The sequence below is a fragment of the Citrus clementina genome, unplaced genomic scaffold (assembly GCF_000493195.1).
Source record: "Citrus clementina cultivar Clemenules unplaced genomic scaffold, Citrus_clementina_v1.0 scaffold_7, whole genome shotgun sequence".
Classification (NCBI taxonomy): Eukaryota; Viridiplantae; Streptophyta; class Magnoliopsida; order Sapindales; family Rutaceae; genus Citrus; species Citrus x clementina.
In genome coordinates, this window is record NW_006262075.1 from 15,771,998 (window position 1) to 15,793,582 (window position 21,585).

A 21,585-nucleotide genomic window follows, 5' to 3' on the forward strand; every position below is an offset into this window, starting at 1 on the left:
TTTATTTGACTCATTTATTATATATATATAAAGTTTAAACACTTAAACTTTATATTTTCATGTCAAATTTTATTGAAATAAATTTAAAACTTATAAAATTACCAAAAAATAAAAATATATATACATATAATATTAAAAAATATAAAATTTGGGTACCTAAATTAAAACCCGGCCCAAATCCGGACCCAGACCGATTGCATCCGGATAAGATCCGGTCATTGTAATACCCAAATCCAACCTAAGATTTTACCATCCCTAACAGCAACCAAGGCTTGATTGAGACCAGAGTTCTTGGAGTGGGGAGCATTTCCTGAGGAATTTGTTATATAGAAATATAGAGGATATGAACTTATGAAGCAGCCCAATCAATCAATAGTTCTAGCCATAGCTATCAAGGCTATCTCATTAATTGCTGTAAATCTCAGATATCATTTGTGAGATTATTATATTGAGAAGAAGTTTTCCTTTTTCTTTGCATTTGGCAATAAATTCCATTTCTTAAAAATTCTAAAGAAACTCGGCTGATTAAACTATGCCATTGCTTGATTTTATTGACGTGACGGAGTGAAGATGAGATTGATTCCAATTATAATAAAGAAAGCAACAAAGAGCGAAGGCGAAGAAGAGGCAGAGACGGTCTGTGGCACGTGCGAAATTATGGCCTCTAAGTTGTCTCCGTAGACAAATACCCATAATCCTATGCATATCCTGTGTTCTTTGATGCCTTAATCGTGACCGTCAGATCGAGTTTATATAATCGCATGGCTTGTGTTAGTTGGCGCTGCGTTGGATATGCTCCAACGAATTCGGATCTTTTTTCTTATTTGTTATGCGAGCAATATCATAAAAAATCAATAAAAATTATTCCTTAAAAAGAAAATAATTGGTTGGCCAAGCTAATTAATGATTGACACGCGATGTACTGAATCTCTCCGCCCTCTTTCCAATCTATCAGTACTCATCATCACTAGCAGTCATCTCCTTGGCTCTTACAAAATTTTCGTTTTTGCCGGTCATTTTCCACCAACCAAACAGCCTCAACAAATTTTCCCAGAAACAAAATCTTCAAAAGACCAAAACCCACTTCTCAAAATTCATTCTTTTTGTTGAATCAACGAGTACCCAAATGCTTCTTCAAACGCAATCTCTAACACTCCACTTTCTCCCTCCTTTAATTCCCTTCAAACCCATTGCTAAACCCCAATTCATTCCCTGTAAGCAAATTCCATTTCGAAAATTAGCTCTAAAATGCTCAGTTTCAACTGTTTCATGCCCAACGACCCATGTGGGTATCTCAAACGACAAGCCATTTCCTGCTGAAGCTTCAAGAACAATCATGGAGTTGTCTTCTATTGGCACCCTTTCTATGTTGACTTCAGAAGGTTGCCCTTTGGGTGTTGGCGTTAGATTTGCTGTTGATGATGAAGGGTCCCCAGTTTTGTGCGTAAGTGATTCTTGTAAAGAGTTGAGTGTTGACAAGAAGTCTAGTCTTCATGTTCAGGTACCAAATGTTTTTATTTTTTAAAATTTTGGGTTTATTTGTTTATTTATCTTTTTCTGGAGTGTTGCTTAGATAATCATGAATGTGTGTGTGATTTTGATTTTTGGATCAGTTGGATCAGTGTGGATCGAGGACTCCTCAGTGTACAATCCAAGGCGTCCTTGATAAGCCAAAAGATAGAATGATTTCGAAGGTATTTTTCTTTCTCTATAATTTTTAAAAAATTTGAAGTTCTGATCAGGCACGTTCTTGTTGAAAGAGGAAACAACTAATTAATCAAACTATTATTAGTATGGGACAATAATAGTGCTCATTTTCGAATTATTTTAGATGATTTTATAAGGAAGTGTGGGGTCCTTGGTCTCTAACAGTACAATGTATGCTCGCTCCCTTACAGTTTACATGCACTAAATTTCATAGGTTTTTTCGAGATTTTGCTGCTTTCTGATTCAGTAATTTCATATATTCTTGAAGTTTATGCCAGCTTCAGATTCAGTTTGTTTCTCTTGCTATAGCCTCTAATGATTGACTGGTAAATGGTACAGTTGAATCACCAACATTGGAATAGGGTTTGATTGTTGATTGTTACTAGGATGGCATTTTGTACCATTTATATAGATATCGGGTTATAAAGGTATTAATATCATCTGATATGGAGTAGGCAAATATATCACGGCTTACAGTTAGAAATCCCACATGGGTTCATTTATTTTTGAAGTTTTGCTGCTCTTAATGGTACATGATGCTGCCTACATTTTGTAGAATTAATTTATCAATTTTTTCACTTGGGGAAATTTGCATTGGAACTGTAACAATTTCTTAAAATGAGTTGGATCGCTGATGCTTGATAAACTGCCAAACTATTGCAACTAAATTTAAGGTTACACACCATATGGTTATCTTGTATACGGTTTAAGCAATCTTGATCTCTGATAACATCCTAAAGAATTTTCAGCTGTTTCATTGTGTTATATATAGATGAGACAAGAGTTGAACATTTGACTTCAGTAATTAAAAGAATTTTGATTACAGTGTCAGATTGACCATTTTCCTGTTCCACTCTTAGGAATTGTCCTTCTGCTGTATGACTCATTAGTTTGAATTTGGAAATTCCATTTCTTTTCCAGCGACTTCATTCAATGTGGAAAATGAGGTTTGGAGAAGATGTTAATGAGGAACTCATATATGTTGTTGCTGTGGAAAGGGTATTGCAGATGGAAGACTTTGCAGAGGTATGATGAGCATTTACCTGCTTTTTTCTCCATGTAGTTTTTCCTTGAAATTTTGAGCTGTTTCATTGTGGTATGATTGTTTAATTCAAGAACAAATCTGATGTTTGGAACCATTTCAGGATGGAATTTGGGTATCTTCATCAGATTATAGAAATGCAAGCCCAGATCCACTTAGACATTTTGCAGAAAAGATTGTCAATGAGATTAATTTAAATAACATGGAAGATGTTTACCGCTTTTGCAACATATATGTTGATTTGGACTTCCAGGTTTGCAGCCAACAAGATTTTTGACAATTTTGTTGCTATCTTTTGTTTTTGTTTTTTTTTTTCCCTAGCTACTGCAGTTTTAAAGCCTGAACGCTAATGAAAGCCTTAGTATACTTTTAGGAATAATGATAGAAAAATATACAATTGATCTGTATGCGTCTGAACGACATAAGTTTGTGAGGGGTGTGTGCACTTTGATGAACCAAACTTTTTGTAGTGATCTCAAATAGGAAATCTGAACTTTTTGGGGATAAAAGTGACACAAGTTAAAACTGTTGAAACACTGCAACAGCCTATTCAAGCTTTTCTCTTTTAGATATTTTGTTTTCCTCTCTGCCTCAGTGGAACTTTGTTATATTTGAGGGTTTGTTACAAATGTCTGGTTTACATTATGATAATGCTTGATGCTTGATTCAAAATGCCTTATCCAATGCGAAACTCGATTGTTTTTGTCCTTAGAACTTTAGAAACAAAAAAAAATGTTGTTCGATGTTTTTCACTATTCTCATGAAATTCCAATGGTCTAAGCAGGTTTTAGAAGCAAAGATGATATGGGTTGACCGGTTAGGCTTTGACGTGCGCATCAGCTGTCCTCAAAAGGGTTTGTTTGATGTCCGGATTCCTTTCCCTACAGAAGTGACAGACGAGAAGGGTGCGAAGTCCTCCTTTAACTGCATGTCACAACAAGCTTGGGAAGTAGAAAAAAATTATCAATCCCCCAACTTTAAGAAGGTGAAACATTTGAAGCAAATACCATACAGGGGATTGTGATGAATTATTTTTTAAACACAATTTTGCTGTACTATTTTAGATATGTTAACATTCAAAATCTGTAGTTCCAAAGATTTATACCGTAGATCCTAATTGGTGGCGATGTGTTTGAACTGAGCATATACATCAGGTAAGATTGAATCAGATATTATGTTCACAAAGCTTCTTGGAGGTTTGATGGGAGATTCTTACCAAAAATGTTCAATGTAAATACAGATCCAGGATCAAACGGACGCGTTTTGGGTCGTCTTATTAACCACCTAAGTGATCATGTGAGCACCACATTCCCCTGCAATATTTTTGACAATGAACTGAGTTTCTGCTGTTAAATTTGCCGTGCAGCGACCAATTTCATGTATCATCAAATCATATGAGTCTTCATTAGACAAAAACTTCAATGCACCACCCAAAAAAAAAAAAAATTGAACATGGCGTGGCTGCAGAAATATACTACAACTGGTGTTCTACCTACACCACTGGCTCCACAAGCTCCAATTATTCGTATGTTTCACTGCTACTGATTCAGTCACACAGAACGTTTTCTGTCTGGAGACGTATTGGTAATTTTTTCCAGAATGAAAGTTGTTCCAATCTTTCTCCATGGCCTTGAAACTCATAATTTAAGGCATTCACTCTTGCCATAGGATTTAACACCCATCTAGTCATCTACTGCCAATTGCCACCTCACCCTTGCATAGGCACATCTTTCGTTATAGTGGTCGTGTGAACTGTAATAAATTCATCAGCAACTCATGAATTCGATTATTCACTCAATAAATGACACATCATTTATTATATTATTTAAATGAGATTTTAGAATATAATTTGCATGTCTGCGTTAGTCTCTTTCAATTGTTAAGGTCTGCAATGAATACAACCTAATGAATGAATATAACCCAACGAATGCAATAACATATTGCTTGTTTACAAAGCAGTTAAAATTAATTTACTTCTTCTTTATTTTTAAAATTTGTTGTACGATAAAATAATTTTATCAAAAGTAATTTTTTAAAAAAATATTAAAAAAATTAATTTGTAATTTTTGAAAACTCTCAAAATTAATTCTAAATGGAATCATACCTGGAATATTTGGATTTTGTTTTTTCGAGTGACATCCCTCTTTGTAACTTGGAAAAGTGACAAATTAAGGCACTGGAATTCTTCTCTCAAAACACACTCTGGTTTGAAGTCAAGTCAACCAATTCTGCCAACAATACGCGTAAACTATAAAATGTGACTCTCTCATTATTGCGTTAAAACGTCGTATCCCACCAAACCAAAAAGAAAATTAAAAAAAAAAAAGCCAAGTAGATACTTATATAAACAATTGTCTTTCCACTACTTTCTATTTAATATGATTCAGTTCTGATCTGCAAGTATTATTCTCATTCTTAATAATATCAGTAGTATAAATTTAATCTGCAATAGAATAGGCTACGTCTAGTACAACTTTTTGAGTAGAGCTTTTAGAAGTAAAATTTTTATAAATAGATTTTTTACAAGTAAAATTTTTGATAAAAAAATGTTGGGTATTTGATTGTCAATTAAAAAAGTTCTTTTTAGCCATTAGACTGTTTGATTCCACAATATTAAAAGTGCTTTTGTGAAGTTAAATTACCAAAAAAGATAATTAAGAAAACTTACTTTTAAATTATATATTTAGACAAATCACAACATTTCTTATCTAAATATCCTCACTTTCCACAAAAATTTAAAATGAACTTTAATTAAAATTTAAAATGAACTTTAATTAAAATTTAAAATGAACTTTAATTAAAATTTAAATAAATCTCATAATTCAAACATGCAGTAATAAATTTTATCAAAATGCACCAAAACTATCAACTAAGAAGTTCAAAATAAACTTCAAAAATCAAAACAAATCCTTGCAAACAATGAAAATGTTAACGATGCATAAAAAGAGTGGCAAAAGATTATTAAATTATTATAAAAAACAATGAAAAAATATTATTATAATAAAAAATGCAAATATAAATAAATAAGATGAACATTCAGCATATGAACATATTAAACAAGTACAAATATAATAGAATAAATATCTAGTAAACAAATAAATAAATAAATAAAATGAATAATGTACATAATTTAATACTATTATTTTTAAATAAATATAATAATATTATATTTTCAAATAAAGATAGTATATAATAATATTATTAATTTTCTATGAGTATAATAATATTATTTTTAAGTAATTTTAACTTAGAATCCATGTAAATTATTATTTTTAACTAAATATAATCATATTGTCTTTAAATATGTTTAATATTATTATTTTTAATAAATGTAATTTATAAAATAATATAATAATATTATTTAAATAAATATGATATTATTTATTTTATTTTATTAAATATAAAGGTAAAAAAGGAAGGGGGGAGTGGATTATCACTCACATCTCCCCCATGGGAGTGAGAATCTCACTCCCCACTCTAAAATTAGATGGGGCCCACGAAATAAGATTTGCATTCTCTCTTTAAAATTTACAAGTAAACACTAGAGTGGAAAGAATCCATACTTCTCACTCTCACTGTAGAAAGTAAACACAACATAAAACTTTTTGGAATTAGTGAAATATTGTTAGGATATTTGTAGGGATTTTATATATTTTAAAAAAGCTTAAAAAGCTTTATTTGGAGAAGTCCAAATTTTAAGCTTATCAAAGTATAAGCAAAATGACTTTTTTAAATCCCAAAAACTCCACTACAAACGCAACCAAACAACTTAATATTTTTTTTTTTTTCAAAAGAACTTTTAGGTTTAAAAAAGCTCTTTTGGCTAATAAAGAAGCCCAACCAAATATACACTAAATGGACAATAGTGCAGAGATGTTCATTGATCAATTAGTACATATAAGCGTGAATTGTTGTGAACATTACACTTGAATTTGAACATAAAATCCCAAAAGCTTGTTGGCTATCATTTCCCTCTCTCGCCATTGTTCTCTCAATTTCTTTTATTTTAGTTATTAAATTTCTTTCATTCACAATTTCTATTTAATTATTATGATACTTCTAATCTAGATCCATAATATGTTATTTGTGTGATATTGCTCTGGTATAGGATGTATTATATCCTTTTACTTTTTTATTTTATTTATTTATTTACTACAATTTCCCTTACAAGTCTGTTATCTAGTCGCCACTAATTTAGATTTTTCGCATCAGAAAGTAAGCTTTGTCTATTTTTTCTACTAATGCTTGACATGAAGGCTCAAGACTTAAATAATTTAAAGAAATTTATTGAAGATTGAAGTTTTTAACTGCAGAATTCGAAGATGTCCAACCTCACAAATCTTGAATTTGATGCCTTCCATATCTTCGGTGAGAACTACTTGTTGTAGGTCCTTGACGCAGATATTCACCTTGATGTCATGGTCCTCACTAACGCCATCAAGCCTAGCAATAACCACCTGCCCAAAGTCATGCCAAATCCATGATCTTCCTCCCTCGCCACCTCCGTCAATCATTAAAGACAAAATATCTTATTATAAATGATGTAATGTGGAAATAATACTAAATGTCGTACTACTGTACATTATTAAAAACTCAAGAAGGAGAGCACTGACAAGAGAGAAAAAGATCTCAACTGAGAAAATACTTAATATTATTGATGAAAAGTTTATATAAAAAAGTAATTACAACAAGCCTATTTATAGTAGTTGGAATTATCTTCTTTCTAATAAACTTATGATACCTTATAAGAAAGAAATTATAAATTAAACAAAAAAATATAAAGAAAATCATAATTAAATAAGGAAAAAAGAAATTAAAATTATACTTCTATCATGATTCGTCGAGTTGAATCAAACATAGTGATGGTTAAAGTACATGATACTCAATGGGTCTTGGACGTTGAAAGTCCTGGAAACATTATAGTTGTCTGGTAAGTCTACAACATAGTCATTGTTATTAATTTTTTGTAGGACAGGAAACGGTTAAATCTTCTTTTGTTTGAGCTTGTTGTATTTTCTTAGCGGAAATCTCTCTTCCACAGATGAACCATCACTTGATCTCCTACAAAAGTGCCTATGCTTATTTGTGTCTGTCTTATACTTAATAACATATCATGAACATTGATTATTTTATCTACCAAATGATAAAAAATGGTGCTCATTCCTAGTAGTTTATGTGAAAAAACAATATCTAAGGTATATAAAAAAGGTCGGATGTAGACAATCTCAAAAAGTAACTTCCCACTTGATCTATTGGCCATATTGTTATAAGATAATTTTGCTTGATGTAAAGCATAATCCCATTAGCAGAGATTTTCTTAAATCTCACTTCATAAAATATTGCCTAATGTTCGATTAACAACTTCAGTTGGCCGATTTGTTTGTGAATGATAGGCATTGCTATACTACAAGGATTTATCCACTACGAAGATGTATCCAGTCCTCTCTATAGGGTTTCTTAAAAGTAGCTCAAGAACTTACTATCTCAAAAGTAGGCTGTTGAGTATTAGAAAATGTATATTTATTGACACAACTTAAAAGTAATTTTTAACTCCCAAGTATAAGAGTGTCTTGTGGTATTATAAATCGGTGAGTCCGAGGTCGATCCACAGAAAAAGATTTAATTTATTTACTTTATTATAACTAAAAATTGAAATTAAAACTTAAATATAAACAACTTAATTTAAATGAAACTATGAAATTGAACTAGTTAGGGTTATGGATCCACTCTTAGAAGTAAATAAAACTTAATAAATTCTTTTTGCCTTTTTTTAATAGATTTATTGCCCAAAAGATTAATTATATAAATTATTATTATTTTCCCTTTAATTTTATGATGGATTAAGTATTTATTGTGCCAAAATTTAATTTGTCTACAATAAGTCAAAATACCATTTTACCATACCTTATATTAAGATATTAAGAATTTATTGTGCCAAATTCATTTGTTTGTCTACAATAAATCAAAATTTCAAAATATAAAATATGTATAAAATTAAATAGAAAATAATTTAATTTATAAAATTAAAAATAGAATTTGCTTAAATCATATTTATTTCCTAAGAGTTTCACCTTCCCCTAACTAATATTATTTAGTTAAGCATAATTAAAATAAAAAGAAGTAGTAAAATTGAATTACAAATAATTAAAAGAAATAAAAACAACTAAAATTGGAAATAAAACTAATTTTATTTATAAAAATAATTATACAAAATATTAAAAACACACCTGGAAATCAAGATTACAAGGAGATGGAGAGAATTTGAAAAGAAGAGAGTTGTAGAGAGATGATTAAAAACATAGAAATGAGGCTCTATTTATAGAAAAATAAATTCATAATCACTACTAGAAAAATAGGCTACCATGACAGAGAATATCTGTCATCCGACCCTGTTTATGACAGAGTTTCTATCTATCATTATAGCCCCTCTCATAAATCCGTGACAGTAATTTATCTATCACAGGTGTATGTGACAGCTTATAGCTATCACAAATGTGTCACAACAAAAGCAACATCGTTTTAATATTTTAGTGGTAAATTTGTTTTATTGTGAAAAAACATTTAGCGGGTGTTGTGCAAATTTTAATGTACTCGCAAGCGCACGAATCTATTGTAGTATAGATCAATGGTGACGAGTGTCGATCCCACGAGGAGGTGGATTTTAATTATATGTAGAATTAATTTTGTAAATGGGTGGTTGGAATTGTGGTGGAAGTGATTTAAATTATCACAAAATTGGAATTGAAATGGCGATAATAAATTCTAAAATTGGACTTGCAATGGCGAGAATAAATTGAAGATAATTCTATTGAAATGACGTACTTGGGTATTCGGATCCGCATCAACATGCATCATGGGCTAAATAATCCATATTAATGCCAATTAAATCATGAGGGGGGAATCCACACCTCATGAACCACATTCTAATCAACATGGTGCTAAGGGCTTATCGTGCCAAATAATAATAACCTTGTACTAGAGGGCCGGTGAAACCAAGGCGGTACTAGACAAGATTAGTATTATTTGTCGATGAGAAGTCAAAACATCCACAAAAACTAGAGGGGAAGAGAAAATAAATTTACCAAATTAAGCCCATGACACATGTTGAGACTTCACCTTCAACCCAAGCTTGAAAGAAAATTAGCCACTCATAATTGAACTAGGGGCAAAATAGGAATTTATTAAAATACGAAGAAAATACAAGATGGAGAAGGAATTACATAAAATGGATCCCAAAAATGGATTTAGAGATATCAAATTAGGGGGGAGAGGCCCCCTTTTTATAGATACATGGAGTAAATCATGGCCATCGGATTAAAAACAGTTTGGACGCTCAGGATTACGCCACGTCATCAGTCAACAGTCCACGGTTTGACCACGCGGATGAACAGTAACACGGTTTGACCCGACTTTGAACAGTAACACGGTTTGACCCAGATGAACAGTAACGCGGTTTGGTTGAAAATAATCCTGTGTGATGCATGCATCGTACGCGAGATTTTTCGTCCACTGATATGCTGCCACGTCACCATCAACAGTACATAAGAATTTTAGTCCAACAGGATCGTGACACCTCATCAGTCAATGCCACATCATCGGTCAATGCCACGTCATCATCCGTCTATGTGAACAGTGCCGTGAACAGTAACGTATACAGTACCGTACACGTGAATAGTATCGTACATGTGAATAATGCCATTTTTCCTTTTATGCTCCTCCTAAGGTTTTTGACCGTCCTGAGTTCAAAAGTGATGTCCGTTTTGCCGTCTGATTTCTCCTTTATTGTGAAATGACTATAATGCCCCTAAAATACATAAAATACTTAATTAAAATAAAACACATGTAATTAAATCATAAGAAGGTTAAATACATAAAAATAAGGGTTGTTAGTAAGACTTGAAATGTAAAATGACGGTTTTCTCCTTTATAAATATGCATTTTCTAACACTCAACAGCGGGTATTATGAATTCAATTTTAAATTATGGCGCGTAATTATGTGTCGCAGCTTTATGATGCTCATATGGTGTCACGATGAGAATTTTTTAAAAATAATAATATTATTAAAAGAATTTTTAATTTTTTTTAAAATCAAAATATTTTAATATTTTAAATCATTTTTAATAATTTTAAATATTTTAAATAATAATATTATTAATATTATTATTTTATTATTTTATAAATTCCATTGAAATTTAAAAATCAAAATATGTATAAAATCAATACATCCAAATTATCTCAACATCATTTTCCATTATCAAAACATCACTAAATCATCACTTGAAATAACCATAACATTGTCAAAACATCATCTATTCAATTATCACAAATCTACATCCCAACACTACCATATGGACCATTACCAGCATACAAAAACATCACAACACTATATATCATCTGAAACACTATTAGGCTGATCAAGATTCACTACTACTTAAGACTTTATCAAACAATATCAGCATACAAATTTCACTACCACTTAGACTTTATCAAGATTCACTATCATCTCGAACAATACCAGCATACAAAATTCACTACCACTTTAGCTTTTTGGGCATCATATATTCAATCACTGGAAACTTCCAACAAATAGCATCATCAAAATACATGGTGAATCAAATCCACAATAATATCTCATGAATCATTTACAATATCTAATCGCCTAAAATATCCAATCACCAACCCATCCTAGAAAAATAATTAATCCATAAAAAAAAACATTGATGGTAAATTCCCAAAAGCCACCAACATCACCTGAAAAGCAGATTACATTAAGATGAGTACCAAAAAAAATGCAAATTAACATATCGGCCACTTATAGTTAATCAAATTCATAAGGTGTCATCACACAGTTCAATAACCAAGAATAATGAAGAATTTCACACGTGTAACAAAAACCTATAATTACTAACAAAAATCAATGTAACTTCATTTTTGAACTCTTCCATTCCTTGTCTGGAACCTTTTGATAGCCTTTTAACTGCAATTTCTTGCCTTTCTATTTATGTACCATTGATCTGCCTATTAGTTAGTATAAAAAGAAAAGATGATCTAATTTCAGCAGAATGCCACAATATTACCTTGGACACTGGCCCAAATCTAATTTCTCCCAGTTTATTGTAACTTGAGAAGTTATCTGTCGCCTTTGCTATATTGGCAAAATCAGATTCCCATAATTACATATCTTATTTTCCTCCATTATTATAATTTTTCATATGATTCATCTTTGTTAATCATGAAATTGTAGGAGAATTCCATCATGTAAGCTCATCATGTACTGACTGTTACCTGATCATATTTGTTTTATGTATGAATTTTCTTTTGACCATATAATTCCCAAAGGTAATTAGCCTACCAGGAAAACTGGTTGTCTGTTGCTTAAGTCACAACATGTGAGACTTAAAACTAAAATTTTGCTTCTGTTTACAAAAGGAAAAAATAACATTTAAACTTTTTATTAGCTAAAAAAGATGCCAAGTCTTTACACATGCATTACCTCTAAGGCATATTACCTCATTAATCTCAACACTAGCAGCACCATAGAGTTGCATTTTGAACAACCTGCAATCAGTGCCACACTCTTAAGTCATTTTACATGAAGCTGCTGCCCCAAACAAAAGAATAAATAAATAAATAAACAAAAAATAAATCATTTTGATACCATCAAAGAAAGCCGGCTATCACTAGTTCCTAAGGGAAAAATATTAGTTTCCAAAAGTTCAGAGCACGACTACCAACTAGTATTATTAGTTCAAAGAGGGAATATACAATACTTCTAAAGCGAAATTTACAAGAGAATAAAAATTTTCAATTGTTTAAGTAACATTTAATGTTCAATCTAGGCATTTAATAGTTGTTTCAGTTGGCATTTATCTGGAGAAAAGTAACAAATATCTACGTACCTAGAGCTTGCATAAGTAAGTTCTTAGCAATTCATATAATATCTACAAGAAGTAATTTATACGAGAAGCCAACTTATAGTTACAACTGTAATCACTAAGGCTTGAAAAAACCAAATTAATAAACTCATTAACACTTCAGACATCAGATAGATAGAAGTTATAATTATGTAACCCGGTACCCCCAAAGGATCTTGTAAGTTGGCTTTAATTTAACTTTATCGAACTCCATACAAGCATTCTCGAAGAAGTAGTTACTGCCAAAGGAGTAATTTGGCTTCAATCAACTTAAATTGGAATCATAAAACTACAACAGTACTATGAATGTATTATAATACAAACTAGTAATATCCCAAAAATAACTAAATAAATAAATAAAACCAGCATTATCATAAGTGATTCAGGACTGGCAATATAGTAACTAAGCTTAGGAGTTCATGAGATTCATCACTAACACAAGTTGCAAATTGTATTAAGTACATCCCAACAAGAGCTTGTGTCTTTTCTTGTTAAATGTCTTAATAATTTATAAGAAAACAAAATTATCTGCAAAGAATCAAAGTAGTTTATAAAGATTGTTGACATAATACAAAAACAAGAAAGAATAGCGTTGAAAAAGGGGCATTTGTTCCAAACAAACTTGATTAACTGCTTCTGAAAGGTGAATATCCTTACACCTATTTGTTTCAAGTGGCTAGAGAAGGTAGATAAAGATTGTGACAAGGACTGTTCATCACCAATATCAGCAAGAACTGAATCAAACCAAGGAACCTTTGCATATTCTGAAGATAAAACGTAAAGGCTTGCATATTGAGTAACCCAATGCAGGTTATATAATAGCAGAATAATCACTTATATGAATAGTAATCAGATCGATCAAAATTGTGACAAGGTCTGTTCATCACCAATATCAGCAAGAACGACATTTAGATCACAGAAAAATCAAATCAAATCAAAACAATATAATATAAGAAAAAGAGGAAGTAAATACCTAGCTGAACTTGAGCGTGTTGTTCATCGGCAAGTAGTAGCAGCAGTAGATTGAAGAGTAAGGACGAAGACGAAGAGTAGAAATTTGTTGTCGGCAAGCAGCGCAGCAGAGGACCAAATTTTTTGTCGGCAGTGTGAATTTATTTTTGTGTATGATTTGGAAATTAGGGTTTGCCATTTGAAGTCAAAGGAGAGTCTACCGCTTACGATTTTTTTTTCAAGATACGGTGTCGTTCTATGTCTAAATTAACCCATTCAAAACTCATCGTTTCATTAAATATTAATATGCTATCATGTGTATGTGATAGATAAATAAACTATCACAAATTTATCATGCCTTTATGATATATAAAAATTCTATCACGAATCTATAATATTTTTGTGATAAATGACTAATTTTTGAATATCTATCACAAAAATTCTGTCATAGTAGCTTATTTTTCTAGTAGTGAATCCAGTGCTTTGCGGTCCATCATAAGCTTCATGCATGTGCTCCTCACAACCTTTAGATCAAGATCCAATGGCTGGTCAAACTTCAAAAGTCAACATCACACATGGCATCGTTTGACTCGTCCGATTTACCCAAAGAACGATTGAGATTTGGCCGGTTAATGGGTAAATCGGGTCAACCCAAATACAAATATTCGGATCCTACAACTTGCTTCACCAATCATTGCCGTGTGGCACAATCATGACTATTGAATCATGAACGGTTGAGATTTAGTCAAAATTGCTAGCTATCCCATGCACTCATATCTATTGTAAGCTCATTTTATCATCCAATCAGTGCTCGATCAATAGGAAAAGTCAACTTTTTTTACACAAGCCCAATTTTAAGCCGATCTTGATTGATCTTAAGGTTTTCAGACCTCCGGAATCCAAATTTGACCTCTGTTTATCTGTTTGGAGCCTCGAAGTACGTGAAATTAATATTTTTCCTAATAAACACATAAAAATACACATAATTAATAATTCATAATATATTACATAAACACAAATATAAATTATAACATAAGCATAAAATAACATATGATCGCTTGATAATCAAACAATTTTTAATACTAATCATTTCTAAAGGAGAAAATCGTCATTTTACACTTTAAGTTTTACTAACATCCTTACTTTATGTATTTAATCTTCTTGTGATTTAATTACGTGTGTTTTTTTTTAATTATTTTATGTATTTTAGGGGTATTATAGTCATTTCACAATAAACGAGAGATCAGACGGCAAAACAGACATCACTTTTGAACTCAGGACGGTCGAAAACCTTAGGAGGAGCATAAAAGGAAAAATGGCACTGTTCACATGTACGGTACTGTCTACGTTACTGTTCACGACACTGTTCACATAGACGGATCGATGATGTGGCATTGACTGATGAGGTGTCATGATCCTATTAGACTAAAATTCTTATGTACTGTTGATGGTGATGTGGCAACATATTAGTGGACTAAAAAACACACGTACGGTACATGCACTACATGAGATTATTTTCAACTAAACCGCGTACTGTTTAAACCTCGTTACTATTCAAACCGTGTCACTATTCAAACTGCATGGTCAAACCGTCTACTGTTGACTGATGACGTGGCGCAATCCTGAGCGTCCAAACTATTTTTAATCCGATAACCATGATTTACTCAATGTATCTATAAAAAGGGGGCCTCTCCCCCCTAATTTTGCATCTCTGAATCTATTTTTTGACTCTATTTTCTGTAATTCCTTCTCTATCTTATATTTTCTATGTATTTTAATAAATTCTCATTTTGCCCCTGGTTCAATTATCAGTGGCCAATTTTCTTTCAAGCTTGGGTTGAAGGTGAAGTCTCAACATGTGTCATGGGCTTTATTTGGTAAATTTATTTTCTATTCCCCTCTAGTTTTTGTGGATGTTTTGACTTCTCATCGACAAATAATAATATTCTTGTCTAGATACCCCCCTGGTTTCACCGGGTCCCTAGTATAGGGTTATTATTATTTGGCACGATAAGCCCTTAGCACCATATTGATTAGAGTGTGATTCATGAGGTGTGGATTCCCCCCTCATGATTTAATTGGCATTAATAAGTACTATATAGCCCATGGTGCATGTTGATACGGATCCAGATACCCAAGCGCTTCAATCATAATAGTTTTCTCTTTAATTTCTTCTCGCCATTTTAATTCAAATTTTAGGATAATTTAAATCACTTCCACCACAAATCCAACCACCTCATACAAAATTAATTCTACACACAATTAAAATCCACCTCCTCGTGGGATCGACATTCGTCACTATTGATCTATTCTACAATAGATTCGTGCGCTTGCGAGTTCAATAAAATTTGCACAAGTTTTTGGCGCCGTTACCGGGGAGGTGAGTTATTTTAATTTGTAGAATTAATTTTTGTTAATAATTTCTTTTAATCGTTTTCTTGTAATTTCTTTTTCTTATTTAAAAAGAAAAAGAAAAAGTGAATCTGCATTTAGAGGTAAAAATTTCTTTTCTTTTTCTCTTCTTTAAAATTCTGTAATTTAATTTTCAATTTATTTTTCTTTATAATTTTTTCTTTATCTTATTAATTTATTTTAGTTAATTTATTTCACGTATTTTTCGTAGTGTGTTTTTTTTTATATAGAAAGGTTGTAATAGCGTGAAAATGTTAGTATTGTAATTTCTCTTTTTTCTTTATTTTTATTCGTTTTGTTCCCATTTATTTTGTGTTCTTTGCATGCATGGTCGAATGTCATTATTTCTTAATCTTGAACCTATAGATCTTGAACTAGAAAAAATATTTCGCACACACAAGCACGTTAAAAGTAAATTTGAAATGGATTTGCAACAAGCACCACCAGAGAAGTCATTTAAGGATTATTTCAGTCCCTTAGCTAATTTGAGCACATCATGCATAAGATACTCAAATGTAGCTGCTAGGAGTTTTGAACTAAAACCCAGTGTGCTAAATTGTCTCCCCACATTTTATGGCCTAGAAAATAAGGACCCATATAATCATTTGAATGATTTTCATGCTATTTGTCAAATATTTAAATATGAGAATTTTTCAGATGATGATGTTAAACTTAGATATTTCCATTGCTTTAAAGGATAGAGCTCGTTCATGGCTTAATACATTGCCTGCTAATAGCATTACATCATGGGAACAAATGGTAACTAAATTTTTGAATAAATATTTTCCAGTGCATAAAACCAATGCTATTCGCAAGGAAATTGCAGAGTTTACACAGAGAAAAGATGAGCAGTTTTTCAAAACATGGGAGCGATTCAATGGCTTACTCTTGAAGTGTCCACATCATGGGTACGAGAAATGACACCAATGTCAATACTTTTTGGAGGGATTATTGCCGAATGTGCAAGAATGACTAATGGCAACAAGTGGAGGAGAGCTAATGTCAAAAAGTGCATCAGAGATCCGGGAATTCTTCCAGCGACAAGCGAATAATTCCCAACAACGGAGTCGATCACTCAGGAATATAAGGGAGTAAATGGGGTTCACATTGGCGAGTCGAGTTTAGAAATTAAAGAAGTCAAAGCCATAATTGAAGGTCTCTCTCGACAAATAGCATCGTTATCGACTGCTAAATCAACAGAGCCACATGACCATGACTCATACTCAGATCAAGCCAATGCCAATGGTGTAATGAGAAAACCATCAAATTACAACCCATACTCCAACACATATAACCTTGGATGGAGAGACCACCTCAATTTTTCATGGTCTCAAGGATTCCAACAGAATGGACCAACAGCTCCAGCTCCACCAATGCAACAAATTCCTCAAGTTCCTCACGCCTCTCAGCCACCATTTAGACCATATAATCAGAACCAAAACTACTCTCAACCCAAACTATGGGAGGTTTCATTCCAGAATCTCAAGAATCTTACTCACTCTATGATTGAGCAACAAAACCGCACCATTGATGGACTACGAAATGAGTTGAGAGCAGGCTTCAACTCACAAGCCCAATCAGTTTCAAGCCTCGAGAAGATGGTGGGACAACTTGCTTCTTCAGTTCAGACATTGGCAATGACTATTGAGAAAGGCAAATTTCCAAGTCAACCAGTGCCTAATCCTAAAGGAGTGCATGAAGCAAGTACCAGTTCACCACAGCAGTATGGAGAGGTCCAAGCAGTCATGACCTTGTGAAAAGAAAAAGAAATCGACAACAAAGTGGAGATGCCGGTGACAAAAGAAAATCAAATTATACCTGTGAATGTTGAGGACTCACCATCGGAGGAAAAAAAAAGAAACCAACCCACGAGAATATGTTCCTAAAGCTTCATTTCCTCAGAGGTTAGCTAAGGGAAAGAAGGAAAAATCCACAGGTGAGATTCTTGAAATCTTCAAACAGGTAAGTGTTAACATCCCTTTACTTGATGCTATAAAGCAAGTTCCATCTTATGCCAAGTTTCTTAAAGACTTTTGTACTAAAAAGAGAAATATTCATGTTTAAAAGAAGACATTTTTAACAGAAAATGTTAGTTCTATCCTCCAACACAAAATTCCTCTAAAATGTAAAGGCTCAGGCTCCCCCACTATCTCATGTAGTATAGGGAACCACACAATTGAGAATGATTTGTTGGATTTAGGAGCTAGTGTAAATCTGTTACCTTATTCAGTATTTGTGAAACTTGGATTGGGAGAATTACACCCAACTCAAGTGGTGTTACAACTTGCAGATCGGTCCACGAAAATACCTCGTGGTGTTGTGGAGGACGTGCTTATCGAGGTAGACAAGTTTTATTTTCCTGTTGATTTCATTGTAATTGACACTCAACCAATACAGGATTCAAGGAAGCACATCCTCATTATCCTAGGCCGACCTTTCCTGGCAACTGCCGATGCTCACATTCAATGCAGGACTGGAAATATGTAGTTGTCATTTGGCAACATGACTATGGAGATGAACATTTTCAACATTGCCAAACAACCCAATAATGCAGATGGTGGAATTGTTGATGTGGATTTAATAGAAACATTAGTTGATGATACTTTTCTTTCAAACCTTAGTGATGACCCTTTACAGACATGCTTAACTCACTTTGCTTTTAATTTTGATATTAACAGATCAGTTGATGAGGTCAACGCCCTGCTTGACTCTGCACCATCCATTGACACTAATAAATGGAAGTCAAGAGTTGAACAACTAGCACCATCAGAAAAGAAACTCATCCCATCATCAGAATCACCACCGAAACTCGAGCTCAAACCATTGCCCAACACTCTGGAATATGCATTTTTTGGAGAAAAAAATTCTCTGTTGAGATGTATCGAGAAGAATTTAGTCTTAAATTAGGAGACGTGCCATTTTATGGTAAAACAAAGTATTGTTTTCGGTCACATCATTTCGAGCAAAGGTATTGAGGTTGACAAAGCCAAAGTGGATCTCATTTCTAATATTCCTTCACCCAAAACAGTCAGGGAAGTAAGATCTTTCCTTGGGTATGTTGGTTTCTATAGACGTTTCATTAAATATTTTAGCAAAGTTTCTAGACCCTTATGCAATCTACTTGCTAAGGATATACCTTTTGTCTTTAATGATTCATGTCTTGTGGCATTTGAAAAATTAAAGCAGTTGTTAACATCATCACCCATCATTCAGCCCCCAAATTGGAGCTTACCATTTGAACTCATGTGTGATGCATCTGATTATGCAGTAGGAGCAGTATTAGGACAAAAGGTTGATCGAATTCCCCATGTTATTTACTATGCTAGTATGACATTGAATGATGCACAGTTGAACTATTCAACTACTGAAAAAGAAATGCTGGCAGTAGTGTTTGTATTAGAGAAATTCCGATCTTATCTCATTGGTTGTAAAATAATTGTATTTACAGATCATGTTGCTCTTAAATATCTTCTCACAAAGAAATAAGCAAAAGCTAGACTAATTCTTTGGGTGTTACTTTTGCAGAAATTTGACTTGGAATTCAAAGATAAGAAAGGCATAGAAAATGTTGTGGCGGACCATCTCTCTTGTCTCCATTTTGACACAATTACAGAGCCATTAATATTGAATGAGTTATTTCCAGATGAACAATTAATGAGTGTGGAAGTATTACCTTGGTATGCTGACATCGTGAATTATCTTGTTACAGGTCAATATCCAGAGCATTGGACCAAGCAAGACAAGGCCAAATTTTTTGCAAAAATAAAGAATTTCTTTCGGGATGACCCGTATTTGTTCAAATATTGTGCAGACCAAATTGTTAGAAGATGTGTCCTAGAAAATGAAATTAAGAATATTCTTTCATTCTGCCATGAACAAGCTTGTGGGGGCCATTTCAGTGCTAAGAAAACAACAATTAAAGTTTTATAATATGGTTTCTATTGGCCAACTATATTTCGAGACGCTTACACTTTTTGTTCTTCATGTGATAGGTGTCAACGAATGGGGAGCATTACACGAAGGAACATGATGCCATTAAATTTAATTTTAGTGGTTAAGATTTTTGACGTATGGGGTATTGACTTCATGGGACCCTTTCTCCTTCTTTTGGCCATCAATACATATTTGTTGCTGTTGACTACGTATCGAAATGGGTAAAAGCAATTCCATGTAGAACCAATGATCACAAGGTGGTGATAAGATTTTTGAAAAGCAACATTGTTTCGCGCTTTGGATTCCCTTGAACAATAATCAGTGATAGTGGTGCCCACTTTTCTAACAAAGCATTCAAAGCTCTTTTGACAAAGTATTCAATCACTCACAAAGTGGTGACCCCATATCATCTGCAAACCAGTGGCCAAGTTGAGATTTCCAATTGAGAAATAAAGCACATATTAGAAAAGACGGTGAGGCCAGATAGAAAAGATTGATCATTAAGACTTAATGATGCATTATGGGCATATAGAACGGCTTTCAAGACCCCAATTGGGATGTCACCCTACATGCTAGTGTATGAAAAAGTTTGCCACCTACTTGTGGAACTCGAGCATCGTGCATATTGGGCCATCAAGAAATTCAACTTTGACATGCAGCAAGCCAGCTCAGAAAGAAGATTACAACTGGCAGAACTTAAAGAAATTCATAATGATGCATATGAAAATGCCAAGATTTACAAGCAACGATTGAAAGTCTTCCACGACAAGCAAATTATGAGAAAATCTTTCACTCCAAGTCAGAAAGTGCTTTTATTCAATTCTCGCTTGCACCTATTCCCAAGTAGGTTACGCTCTCGATGGTCTGACCTCTTTATTGTACATACTGCTTTTCCACATGGGGCAATTGAAATTAAGGACCCAAAGAATGATGTTACATTTAAAGTTAATGGTCAAAGTTTAAAGCCATATCTAGAGTACCAACCACATGGAGAAGACACATAAATAAATTTGAGTGACTCACCAGATTTGAATTGATTTTTTTCTCCTTTTCGGTGATTTGAATTTTTTTCTTTCTTTCTTTATATTATTCTTTTGCTAATTGAAATTATTTTTGCATAAGTGTGTTTGTTTAACTATTAAGTTTTCTCTTATCATTATTAATCATGAGTACCATACTTAAACTGTTCCTCTTGAACATTCTTAAACCACTTCAACGTGTAAAATCTCATCTCAAAAGGCAGATTCGATTTTGTAAAACACATCGTATTTGGGCTTTGCAACCACTAGAGTTAGTATCCTATGTTGAGGGTTTAGAAAGCCAACTCAGAGACATTGAGAGAAGTGTTTACGACATCCAGTTGGAGCTTGAGGTAAATTCAATAAAATGACGATTTAAAGTTTTAATTTGTTTTTCTGTTTGTGTGCTTTAGTTTGTTACCCCGGTGAAGTGGCGGATAACGGTACTCCGTGACAATCAAGTCGGTTACTTCAGTTTCCCATAATAACTGATATTCTAAGGCGAAGGTATGGACAGAAACGAGATTCTAACAAAGCTTCACAATCGATTCCGTTCACTTCCTCAGAATGGCCTCCTTACAATCTATAAAGTTCGGTCCGAATGCA

General features: G+C 32.9%; 1 protein-coding gene and 1 non-coding gene across 4 annotated transcripts; one reads left to right on the plus strand and one right to left on the minus strand.

Annotated features, from left to right (window-relative positions):
- The first annotated feature begins 862 nt into the window (after nucleotides 1–862).
- On the plus strand, nucleotides 863–4,467 carry LOC18036751 (glutamyl-tRNA reductase-binding protein, chloroplastic). 3 transcript variants are annotated; one of them, XR_002904713.1, is made up of 6 exons: nucleotides 863–1,501; nucleotides 1,614–1,694; nucleotides 2,629–2,733; nucleotides 2,853–3,002; nucleotides 3,534–3,903; nucleotides 3,990–4,467. XR_002904713.1 is itself a non-coding variant. In XM_006427680.2 (5 exons), the coding sequence occupies exons 1-5, from the start codon at nucleotides 1,127–1,129 to the stop codon at nucleotides 3,771–3,773; spliced, it is 951 nt and encodes a 316-aa protein (XP_006427743.1). In that variant the 5' UTR covers nucleotides 863–1,126; the 3' UTR covers nucleotides 3,774–4,467. The 3 variants fall into 3 exon arrangements, 2 of the variants coding, with proteins under 2 accessions (XP_006427743.1, XP_006427742.1); XM_006427680.2 differs by having other exon boundaries at nucleotides 3,534–4,467; XM_006427679.2 differs by lacking the exon at nucleotides 2,853–3,002 and having other exon boundaries at nucleotides 3,534–4,467.
- Nucleotides 4,468–16,834: 12,367 nt separating this feature from the next.
- Nucleotides 16,835–16,938, minus strand: LOC112097113. The gene has a single exon (XR_002904770.1). It is a non-coding gene; the product is annotated as a small nucleolar RNA R71 (small nucleolar RNA).
- Between the last annotated feature and the right edge of the window lie 4,647 nt (nucleotides 16,939–21,585).